At 32.8% G+C, this 12,814-nt stretch overlaps 1 protein-coding gene across 3 annotated transcripts in view; it reads left to right on the plus strand.

The window, feature by feature from the left end:
- The window catches only part of STXBP4 (syntaxin binding protein 4), a 217,665-nt gene that overhangs the window by 41,487 nt on the left and 163,364 nt on the right, over nucleotides 1–12,814 (plus strand). For all 3 annotated transcript variants that reach the window (XM_031966434.1, XM_031966436.1, XM_031966435.1), the window contains exons 4-6: nucleotides 3,059–3,165; nucleotides 3,543–3,762; nucleotides 5,101–5,179. In XM_031966434.1, coding sequence (XP_031822294.1) covers nucleotides 3,059–3,165; nucleotides 3,543–3,762; nucleotides 5,101–5,179 — 406 coding nt within the window. The remainder of the gene's footprint in view (nucleotides 1–3,058; nucleotides 3,166–3,542; nucleotides 3,763–5,100; nucleotides 5,180–12,814) is intronic.

Here is a 12,814-nt window from a genome sequence, read left to right on the forward strand (position 1 = left end):
ACATTTGAAACAACTCAACAATACAAACATACTACAGTTCCTCTCATGTCTCTATATTTGTATTACTTATTTAAAAATAAATGTTTTAATAGAAATTCCATAAAATATTATTACAAGCACTTAAGCTTGATTAATATTTGTATATATCAAAATTAAATTAATTAATCCATATATATATATATATATATATATATATATATATTTTTTTTTTTTTCCCCCCTGAGGCATTTGGGATTAAGTGACTTGCCAAGGCCCACACAGCTAGGAAGTGTTAAGTGTCTGAGACCAGATTTGAATTCCAGTCCTCCTGACTTCAGGGCTAGTGCTCCATCTACTACACCAACTAGCTGCCCCAATTAAATTAATTAATAATTAAAATATGTTTTCAAATCAGTTCATTTTAGTTCCCATGAGAATTCTCTTTCCAGTTTTACTTTCACATTTGTCTATTCATCTCACTCATATGATTGTTGTTAGTGTGTACTCCACCTTTCTAATTTGCTTTTTTGCTTTGAATTTAACATTGGACATCTATTTTATACTATTCTTGTGGAAAAGAGAGTTCCATGGATTAAAACAACACAGTTTAGACTCAACTAGTAATCATGGTTTATTGTCAACTGGGCAGGAAGTATCCAGTAGAATTCTCTGGATCCATGCTTATTAGTCTTACACTGTTTAACCATTTTTTCCATGACTTCAATAAAGTAATTAGAATGAAAGCTTATGATTTGCCAATGACTCAAAATAGGGAGAGGGGGAATAACTAAGACACTGGTCAACAGAGTCAAGAGCTAAAAATATTTTGACAGCTAGTGCACTGGATTGAATCTAACTGGATGAAATTTCATGGGGATAAATATAAAGTCTTAAATTCGGATCTCCAGAATCAGTTTCACAAGCTCAATATAAGAAAGAGGCTTTGTTAAATAGCTAAAAAGAATTGGGGATTTTGGTGAATTGTAAGCTCAATAATAGTCAGCAGCATGAGGCAATAGCCTACAAAAGTTAAGGCAACTCTGGACTAAGGAAAGCAGGTAAGTGGCACAGTGGTTAGAATACTAGACCTGGAGTCAAGAAGACCTGAGTTCTAGTCCAGCCTAAGAAACTAGCTGTGTGACCTTTAAGTCACTTAAACTTATTTGCCTCAGTTTCCTCATCTGCAAAATAAGTCAAAGGAAATGGCAAATCATTCCAATATCCTTGCCAGGAAAACCCCAAAGTTTATACACTCCTGATTTTAAGTTCCTCTGGTAGTAGGAATTATGAATGTTTAACCTGGAGAAGAGGATAGTCAGGAGAGAGATGGTGTTTGTATTCAAGTATCTGGAGGACCAATGTGTAGGTGAAGGATTAGATTTACTGTTTTTGGCTTCAAAAAGGAATAGGAGCAAGTGTATAGAAGTTTCAAAAAAGGGCAAATTTGGAAAAGTCTTCTAAAAATTCGAGCTATCCAAAATTAGAATGGACTGCCTCATGGGTGGTAGCTTCCCCCTTATTTTTGGTCTTCAAGCAGAGTTTGAATGTTGCTTGGGTTAGTGCGTATAGTAGGATAGTGATGCATTTCTCCCTACTGGATTATGCTATCTGGCTATGGTGATTCTGTGACCCTTCTATTAGCCTCCAATCCTTTTTTGGCCATCTTTTTTGTGTGGTTCTGGAGTGAACAATGGTGCTTCTGAGTCTGTTCTGATTTCTTTATTAATCTTTCTAGAGCAATTTTCTCATTTTTCTGGAATATCTTTTGGAGAACTTGGCTTCTCTATGATCTTTCATTTTATCAACTCTTCTGAAATTTTCCAAAACCTCTTAAAAATACAATAACATCCTTAGTCTTTGTGGGATAAGCCATCAGTCTGGAAATGCATCTTTGACTGGTCCTTCAATAATTAATATTATGTCACCAAGCCCAAATTTAAAGCCCCATCCTCTTTATAGGTTCTTCCAGGGCTCACTTTCCATTCCCACAGCTTTCAGAACCCACAAATCAACTCCATGCTATAATGAGGTATCAAAAGAGAGCTTAGTGGAGATTATCAGCTTTTCTTTATACATAATTTCATTTTCTAAATTTAAATATACAGGATGTTCCCAAAGTCTTAGCAGAGTTTTAAGCTTTTTAAAGTTATCATCATCATCATCACCATCATTATTATTTAATAGCTATTAAATTCTTAAAGCTTAAAACCGCAGTAAGACTTTGGGGACACCCCATATTATGCAAGTTGATTTAATTGTCATACACAATTAAATAAAAATATGGGGTTAGGGGAGGAGGCGGTATGGTAGGTAGATTTGAAATCCCATCTCCTGCACTAGTTGTGACCATGTGCACACATATCCTTCCTGAACCTTAGGCAGTACTTAAAAGAGTATAAGGCATATGAGTGCAATCCGCATGATTGGAGGGAAACCACTAAAAGTCCCCATATTTTGAAAATTACCAGGTCATTACTAGTATTAACATCATAAAAAAAATTATAATAAACACTTGTAGGATATTTTTGACCAAGCAGAATGTAGGGGATTTTTTTGTTTTTGTTTTCTTTAGGGTTTTTTAACATGTCATTTTAAAGATTCCACTTCAAAATTTATAGTTACTGACTCAAGTAGAATCATTGACCCAAGTAGAAAGGTGAATTTTCCTTGCTTAGAGACAAATTGAAATGCAACTGAAAACTTCTAAAAAAAATTCTTCCTGAGTAAGAACTAAACCTAAAACGTTATTTTGGAGGGGAAAAAATTAGAAAATGTGATTTAGAACTTAAGATGAGTTATTTTTTTAATGGAAAGACTAGTTCAAATATACATATGTATAGACATAGTTCTACATATATATTGCCAATGATTTAGTCTAAGAAAAATCATTTAAAACTTATAAAGTAAAAGTGAAACATTTCACTTACATAAAAACCAAACTCCAATTTTATAAATTCACTCTTTGCACAACATGTATTACTATACTACTGTTATTATTTGCTTTTAGTAATGTGAATTCTTTTAAATTTTCTTAATAAAAAAAGGTGTTTTTTGTTTTGTTTTGTTTTTTATTTATTAGGATGGGAGGCTAAAGCCAGGGGATCAGCTCGTCTACATAAATAAGGAGTCATTGATTGGTGTTTCATTTGAAGAAGCCAAAAGCATAATTACAAGAGCAAAATTAAGGTAACTATCTTAACCCTAAAAGATTATATGTGTTACGTAATGTGTATGTTAAAAAGCAATAGTTGTAAAAAGTTTTTGTCAAATACTTCATACTATAAGAATCTCTAATATGTATAATAGTGGTATCAAAATTAGACAGAAATGGGACCACTAAATTATATATTGGGCCACATATTTACTTCAAAAACCATATATTAACATTATCTGTGTTCTTTTTTATCTTTATTTCTGTTGTTAAATATTTTCCAAATACATTTTAATCCACTTCAGGCCATGAACCACATATTTGACATCTCTATTGTAAATTCCATTGCTTTCTATTTCAAATATTTAAAAAGCCCTTTTACATTTATAAAATGATTTCTCTCTAATTCTAGATCAGAATCTGCTTGGGAAATAGGGTTCATAAGACAAAAGCTTAGCTCAAATCAGCAAGAAACTACACAACGTTCATCTCTCTTGTCATCTACGGAAGGATGTGAGACTCAGGTTTCAACATCTTTTAATGTCCTTTCTCATCATGAAAACTTTGATCAAAAGATGTCATCCACTCCCATTACTGTAGATACCACCTTAATGTCTTTAAAAAAAAATCAGGTAAGAGTTTTCATTTGTAAATTTACAAATTTTTTCTGTTTCTATTTGTATTTCACTCCCAATATTCAGCTTCATTAAGTTAAGCCAATAAACATTTATTAAGAGATTACCATGTAACCAGACACCATTCTAAATACAGGGAATACAAAAAATAGAAAAAATGTAGCCCCTTCTCTCATGGAACTTATGTCCTTATGACTGATAACATGCAGACAACACTAAATGCAAGATACAACAGAAATAGGAGATAGTCATAAAAGAAAGACATTGATAACTTGGGAATGATAGGGAAGGTATTCTAGGGAAGACCTTTTGCAAATTTTTCCATTGGTATTCTCAAAATATAAAAAGATCTTGAGGAACCCCTTCAGTATTTTGGGTGAGTCATCTTTAAAAGATCCAAGGAAATCCATGTACAAAAAAGAATGAAAGGACACAAATGGCTTGGTATTTGTATTGCTAGAGGGAATAACCACAGTGGTGAGGTCATCAGTCCATTACATTGTCAACGTACCATAGACTGAGCCCCTGTGATTTTTGAGACAGCATCGAGATGACCCAATGGTAACACATCAACATATGGTCAAGAGATCACATTGAGTTTCTGACAACTCCAATGGTGAATCAATTTATCATCCTTTCTTTTGATGCCTTAGATGACTTTAGACAAATCTCTCTTTTGATTTTTTAGCTTCTTTTCTGTATACCAAAGCTGTTCTTTAGTGTCTGTCTGGTCATTGCTCTCTCCTATATAGACCCTATTTCCTTGAATATGGTTCTGCAAAATTAGATTTCGGGCAGAATGATAGAATTTCAGATCAAATCCACATATCAAGAGTTCCCTACCACAGAGCTCTGACAGTTGAAAGGAACAAAGAAAAGTATTTGTACTTGAAACCTATGTTCACTACAAAGATTTTTTTAAAAAAATACAGGTAGGCTTTTAGATAACGGAATGAGAATTTTCAAAGATAAAGCCATAGGTCCATGCTGTTCAGACATAGCACATGAAATTTTCTAGCTTCTTTAGCCCCTGGCATTTTTTTTAATGTTAGGTTCTGTTACTCTTTGAAAGCAACAGCATAAAGCCTTATATTTTATTGGCCTTGGACACAGTAGGATTCAAAGTAATTGTTACCTTTAACTCTGAATTTCTTTTACTTTATAGTTATCTATCTGAAGACAAACATATCCAAATGTTAGGGGTTTGGCTCATATTTTTCAGTATTGCTTCATTCTCTTTAGCTATATATTTTTTAAATGTTAACATGTCCTCCTAACTTGTTCTTTGACCTACTTTAGAAAATGTCATTTCATGTTTCTCATTTTCTTTCATAGATAAAAACCGGATTCAAGAAAAGAGAGCCATCTCCAATTACTTCTCCAAACAACAGCCCCACGGATGTATCTAATCCAAGTAAATGCCCACTTAATTCTTTTTTCCTGTTGTTGTTTTTCAATTCTACTTCTATGGGAAGGGGTATGTAATGTAACTTCATAGACTATCCAGAAAAGTGCAGTATATATTTTTTTTAATTTACCTTTATTGAATAAATGACCAAAATGAATGGGCTGTTTGGTAGTCCCTGTAAAATTATGACTTACATTAGAAATATCCCTGGAGAGGTAGTTAAAATTTTTAAATATGTATGACCATAATCTTCTCTGTGTGCTGTAATAATCAATGAACTATGTTGAAACCAGATAATGAAAATTCTCCTATAAATAAAGATCTGGTTGCTATGGTAAAAGTACTTGTCACTTTAGTGAGATATGTTAGATTTACCTTTAAAAACTATTTTTATAATGGCATTTGGCTTCAGGAAAGAAATACCTTCATGAAAACAGCCACTTAAGATAAAAAAAAATAAGAAAAACCCTACAGGAAGAATTTCTTATCTACTGCAACATTATTTACCTATATCTGAATAATGACTGTTTGCATAATATTGGATTATTATAGTTTATAAAGTATTCATGGCTAAAAAAATTTTTTTAAATGTTAATGGACTGTAATTATCACCAAAATGTCTACTAATTGCAGCCTGAAAGAAAATTTTGTGAGGTATTTTGGCTAAGTTTTTGGGTTAGGTAGGTGTTCCTGTGCATAGAGCACTGGACAAAGTCAGGAAAACCTGTGCTTAAATCTAGTTTTGGTTACTTATTAGCTATGTGATCCTGAGGAAATAATTTAATCACTGTTTGCTTCAGTTTCCTTAATTGTAAAATGGGATAATAATAGCATATCTTTCCCAAAATTGTTTTTAGATTCAGATGGAATAATAATCATAAACTGGTTAGTACAGTGCCTGGCATATAGTAAATACTATACAAATGTTTATTATAATTATTATGTAGATTTCTAAAAATGTTTATCACTTTTCATAAGTGACCATTTGTCTTTTTACATTTGTAGGTAGGGTTGAATTCCAAAAGAATGAAAGATGAATTTAAACTTTATACTTGTTCAACTTATGAAGGAATTTTTCTCATTTACATGAGAGTTATGGTAGTTTCCATTAATTGGGAGAAAAATCACCATTGGGTTAGAAATTTTTCATTCTTTGTATTTGTCTCTAAAATTATAATGTAGACATTATCACTTGGGAATCACCTCATTCTGTGATTACTTCTGGTCTTTAGATACATCATTCTTATTTCATATTAAGACCCTAGTAAGAAAAGAAGTAAAGATCAAAGTTCTATTTAGCAGTTGTAGGATGAAATGGAAAATGAATGAAGTACTTTTCTAAAAATACAAAGAATCCAACCTACTGTGTTTTTTTTTTTTTTACTTCAATTTCATAAAATGATAATGATAACACTACCACATATTTTACATTTTAATTTTTTTTATTTTGGAAATCATTCAACACTTCCATGGCTCTGTGATTCATCCCCTTATTCAATACATTTTTATTCAGTGCTTTTTTTTAATGTAATGGGGGTAAGGAAGAAAGAGAGAGAATAAGACAGAAAAAAGAAAGAGAAGGAAAGGACGGACAAAAAAGGGAAAGAGTTTTTCCCTGAGGACACTTTTTCATTGATACTTGTGGATTTTTACTTTATTTTATTTTAATAGTACAAGACAGAAAAAGAAGTATATACCTGGGAGTTCTGACTTAATTACATCTCAGTGTTCTCCAAAGTCAAAAGGATGTTAATGGCTACTCCAGAAAATCTGCTGTCTTCCTTCCTTTCTTTTTTTCCTTCTTTCCATCCATCTTGGTACAGGATGGCTTATTTATCTACATGTCTCTCTCTCTCTCTCTCTCTCTCTCTTTCCCCCTCTTTCCACTTCCCCAGTACAGATCTTCCTGACTCCAAATAAATATTTCTTTTCTCTGTACTTTTTATATCATTTCTCATTGTGTAATGATGTTGCATTACATTCTTGTGCCGTAATTTGTTCAGCCATTTCCTACTAAATAGAAAACTCATCTTTTTAACTCTGATATTTTTCTGGAGATACCATATCACGGAATACTACCATCTTCAAAGAGCTTCAAAGAAAAGTACTTCAAAGAGCAAAATTTTAGATAATCTAATAGGCAAAGGATAAGCATGTGGTAGATATAAGTATACTGTAATGTATAACCCATGAATAGTAGATCCCAGGAAGACACCGAAAATACATCATTTAACACAGTGGTGTCAAACATAAATAGAAATGAGGACCTCAAAACCAAACATAAGGATCCCTGTGGTCCACATATTGAGTTAGGAAACTTTGTATTATCTCTTTTATATTGCATTTTTATTTATTTTGTTAAATAATTCCAATTACATACTAATACTATGGGATTCAGCCATACTCTGGAATGTTACATATTTGATTTTTGCATGTCTAATTTAAGCTAGATGGCACAGTGTATGGAGTGCCAGCCCTTCAAATCAGTCCTTAGACACTTAACACTTACTGGCTGTATGATCATGGGCAAGCCACTTAACCCCAATTGCCTCTAAAAAGGAGAAGAAAAAGAGTTCTATGAATATAAAAGATGAGAGCACGCTTAAGTGTTTTAATCCTATTTTTATTGATATCTTTTGGTTTTTATGTCCCCTTCATTTTCAAATATGTCTTTTCTCCTTCTCTACTCATTGAACTATCCCTTAACATTTTTTTAAATTTCTGAACTTAAACAACAGCAAGAGTTAAAAAATTGAAGCAAATAAATATGGTCAAGTAAAACAGCAGCAGATCTGTCCAGAAAAGGGTCTTCTGTTTCCATCACTTCCATCAAGAGCTAAGTAATATGCTTCATTGTAGGCGGACACAATTGTTAATTACATAGTATTCAGTATTGATAATCTTGTTTAAATTTCTTTCAACTTTCAAATTTCTTTCAACTTTAGTTTCCTTCTGTATGATGAAAGGCTGGACTAGATAATTTTTGAGATCCCTATCATTTACAGTGATTTAAATGAGTTAATATATGTATATTTTAACATATTTAACATGTTAAATTAACATGTCCAATACATGATGGACTACCTGTCATCTAGAGGAGAAGATGAGGGGAAGGAGAGGAAAATTTGGAACAGAATTTGCAAGGGTCAGTGTTTAAAAAATTGCCCATGCATATGTTTTGTAAATAAAAAGTTTTAATAAAAAAAATTTTTAAAAGAGAGATAATATATGTAAAACGCCTCGTGAACATTAAAGGTCTGTGTAAAAATAAAATGTTATTTTGTCCTTTTAGATCAGCTACCCCTAAAATTGAGTTGGTATGTACTCTAAGACTAAAAAGATTTTAATATTAAGCTAAGTAAAACCCAATTAGCAAGATTTCAGGAGGTCTGTGAAATTGGATGGGAAAAATAATTATTTTCACTGACCTCTAAACTGAAATTTATCATTTCCTCAATTTTGAATTAAAAAACTCCAACATGATTCTAAGGAGTCCCTATGCTTTCCCAGGATGTGCCCCAGGGGTTCATGAGATCAAAAAGGTCAGGAACCTCTGTTCAATAGCATGAACAGTTTGCTCAAGAAAAGAATTGATAGCTACTGGACATGGTTTTTTATTAGTCCATAAAAAACTAGTTAGTAAACATTTAATAAGCTCCTACAGGCTTTTTGCTAAGCACTGAATATTCAAAGAAAGATAGAAAACAGTCCCTACTTCTAAGCAGCTCACAGTTTAATGGGGGAGATGTCATATAAATAATTATGTACAAACCAGTGATATATATACATATATATATGCATAAATTATGGGAAATAATCAACAGATAGAAGGTACTAGAATTTAAAAAGACTAGGAAAGACTTCCTTTAATAAATGCTATTTTGTTAATAGATTAGGAAAAAACTTGTTATTGATGTTAGTTGTTCCTGAGTTGCTTTCTTTACATATTCAAACTATCAGTTTATCAGAACTATTATCAGAATCCATTTAGAGATAGAAACTTACAATTGAGTAACTTGATCCTGAACTGTTTAAACAAGTAGTTGAAAATCAAAAATGGAAAGTGGACAAGAGAAATGATGCTGATAGTGACTAATGATTTTATCCACACATTTCACCAATGCCAAATTGCCACATCAAGAAGTCAAGAGTCTACCCTATAACTTAGCAAACATCTGACAACTTACTTACTTAAAGAAAGATGCTGCTAAAGACAACTTTGATTTAGAATATAAATTCATTTATTAAATCTTTATCTTATTATAAAGGATGATGGATGACTGTGAACAATATCATCTTTTAAAGCAGAAAAAGAAGCGTTGTTTAGTTTTATTAGTGCCTTAATTCTTTGTGACCCCATTTGGGGTTTTCTTGGCAAAGACCCTGGAATGGTTTTTCTTTTCTTTTGTTCATTTCACAGATGAGGAAACTAAGGCAAAAAAAAAAAAAAAAATTGAGTAACTCATCCAAGATGATACAGCTAATATATCTGAGTAGATCTGAGACTGGATTGGAACTTGGGTCTTTCTGACTCCAAGCCCAACACTGTATTCATTGAACCACCTATCTGCTCCTAAATAGATGGTAAAACCAGTTCAAAGAAACGTTGGTTAGAAAATTAACCAAACAATGTTATTCCAAGAACCTTCTGGATGAAAACAGAACTACTACAATAATGAGGAAAATGGAAATGATTTGCAAAACACTTGAACTTTAGCATCACACTCCTAAATACTTATTGCAGATGTAGAAATTTAAAGAGAACAAAGATAAAATTCATTTTCATTGGACTAAATGAAAGGAGATAGAAATCCAAAATAGGGTGACAACAAGTTGGACAAAAGTGGCAAAGATGCTACAGTTGTGATGGGAGTGATATACAAAAGGGCTAAAGGAGAGGAAAATACCAAAACATGAACAAAAACAATCCTTTCAGAACTTAATACCAAAGAAAAAGTCAATCAAGAGAACAATAACTACTGAACTTTATGCCTACTCTCCCATGTATAAAAATACTTTTGGGAGAGTCAACTTCTATGTGAATCAAGATCATCCTTTTTGTAGATATTTGGAAAGAAAAGCAGATTTTCATAAACAAAAAAATTCATTTTTACAATTTTATAATTAACTGAAAGAGAGAATGTAAGATCTCATTTTGCTTATTTGTTAAGTATGGAAAAGAATTAAGTTTGGCAGAAGCAACCCTTCAGTGATTCTCACTTAATAAACATCAGGAATAGTATAAAACAAGGAGATGTATACTATTCAAAAGTATCCACTTCTCTTCTAGAGGAGATCCAGTACCAAGAATCCAAGCTGAAGACTAATTCAGATAAGGGGATCAAAAGATATTGTTCGGTTTACATCATTCCACTGAACCTCTTGGAAAGACATCCATAATCATTCAAAGGATTTTGGCCTGTTCATCCACAATGAAAAGACTAACTGGATGGATGTTAGCTTCCCAAATTTCAACTTGTGTTTATATGAACGACCTAAAAGTCTCTATCTGGAACAGGCCTAGATTATTCCAGATCTAGTATTGCTCTGGAAAGGAGAACAGACTGAATTCTTAAGTAATTTCATAAGTCTTTTATTACTTCTAAGCTCTCCATGAATGCAAAGGGATATCTTTTTAATACTGACATTCTGCTGATGTTGCCATATAATAGTAAGATATGTAATACGTTTGTTTCTGAAGAATTTAAAATTAAAAATGATTATCACCCAAGAAGCAATGAAGAAGCCTGAACCTGCTATGACATTTAACTAGTGAGGTTCCACATAGGAACAGAAGTAAAAGATGTTATCAAAAAATTGTATCAATAACAAGAAAAAATTGGTTAGTGACATGGCAGTGCTGAGAGATGACAGTGGACATCCAGAGTACTTTCCCAATATCAGTGTCAGAAGACCCTTCATACCGAACTTTTGGGCACACATGGACAAGGGACTTACAGGATTAGTAGCTATGGATAGGTTGCAACCTATATCACTGAAGGGAAGTCTAAAGAGATCACAGATCAATTTAGAGAATATTTCCTTTGGCAATAAGTAGATATAGCTCTGAGACCCAACATGAAGTAATCCAATAAAGAGGTATATGCAGCATATTAAAATTGATAGAAAAATCATGTAGTCTAGCCTTCTCATTTTTTCCCTTCTACAAGGAAAGGTCCTTAAAGACAGGACTCTCTTATCTTTTTTATTTGTATTCCTGCTTTTAGCACAGTGCTAGACACATAATAAAGATGTTTTTATTCATTCATTTATTCATGGAGAAACTGACATTCAGAGAAGAGAAATACCTTGGTTGGGGTCACAGGAGAATGGGTGGTAGAGTCATGGCTATACCCCAGGTTTCATAGTCCCTCGTCCTGAGCCGTCTCCAATACCAAGTTGATGAGCCTGTTGTTGCAATTACCAAAATTTCTATTATTGCAATATTCTAGTGGCCTATAGTCTATCATTGTGGGATTTCTTCCATTTGTAAAGATTACAGCCCATTAATGCTTGTATGTCTCGTGCGATTTTTATTCATGTCATCTTTATATAAGTTTGCCAGAGGGGATCCATCCAGGGTGAAAACTCTGGATATCACAAGGTTACCAGTAAGGCACATGGGTTGGCCATAAATTATCCGTTACTCTTACTATATGATTGATCCCACTTCCTCTGCATAATTCCTTAATTGTAGTCTTTTACATCTTACTTATGCCCATCTTAAATTCCTCCATTTTCAATTCTTCAAAAAATCCCACACATGAGGAGATCATGTGGTGTGATACATGTCTCATAGCTATTCATCATAAATGGAAGAATATTTCTTTTATAAAGATAAGCCTTTGTTTCAGAGAGAAAGTTTTTGGTTTTGGTTTTTTTTTTTTTGTGGTTTAGTCATGTCGGTTCAGTCTAAATCTTTGTGACGCCATTTTGTATTTTATTGGCAAAATATAGGAGTAGTTTGGTTTTTGCTTCTCCAACTCATTTTGCAAATGAGAAACTGAGGCAAACAATTAAATGACTTGATTACATTCACATGCCCGGATTTGAATTTCAGTCCTCCTGGCTCCAAACCTGGTATTCTGTCCACTGAATCTCCTAGGTATCTGGACAAAAGTTTGGATGTGATTAAAAGATCTTGAAAATTTTCCAAAGAAAACCTAACTTTCTATCTTTCTACTTTTCACCACAGGTACAAACTCATTATTCAATTGTAGTATTTTTCCAAGTTTATATTGATGGGTGAGCTCCTTAGATTATGTATCAAAATGCATATGATATCTTGGACAAAAGACATTGTTCATCCACTTAGTTTTTCCTCTGTGGATAGTTGGTCTGAATTGTTCAGTCATGGCAACCCTAGGTTTCTATTATCATGTTAAAAAAAAATTCCCCTCAGTTGATGGAGTTTGATTACACATGTTTTTTGCCTTAGAAACCAAATATTGTTGTGATCTTAACACCTATATCTTGCCTTCAGAATTCTGCATAGATGTGTCAAAGGTTTTCAAGAAAACCAATTATTTTCATTTCTGCTTTTTATGTTCTTGAGAAATAAAGGGAATGCAAATCAGGTTGTTTTTGAAGACAGATGCTCTGTGAAAGAAAAACTCAAAGAAAAGCTGCATAAAGATGTGA

The sequence above is a fragment of the Sarcophilus harrisii genome, chromosome 4 (genome assembly GCF_902635505.1).
Source record: "Sarcophilus harrisii chromosome 4, mSarHar1.11, whole genome shotgun sequence".
Taxonomy (NCBI): domain Eukaryota; kingdom Metazoa; phylum Chordata; class Mammalia; order Dasyuromorphia; family Dasyuridae; genus Sarcophilus; species Sarcophilus harrisii.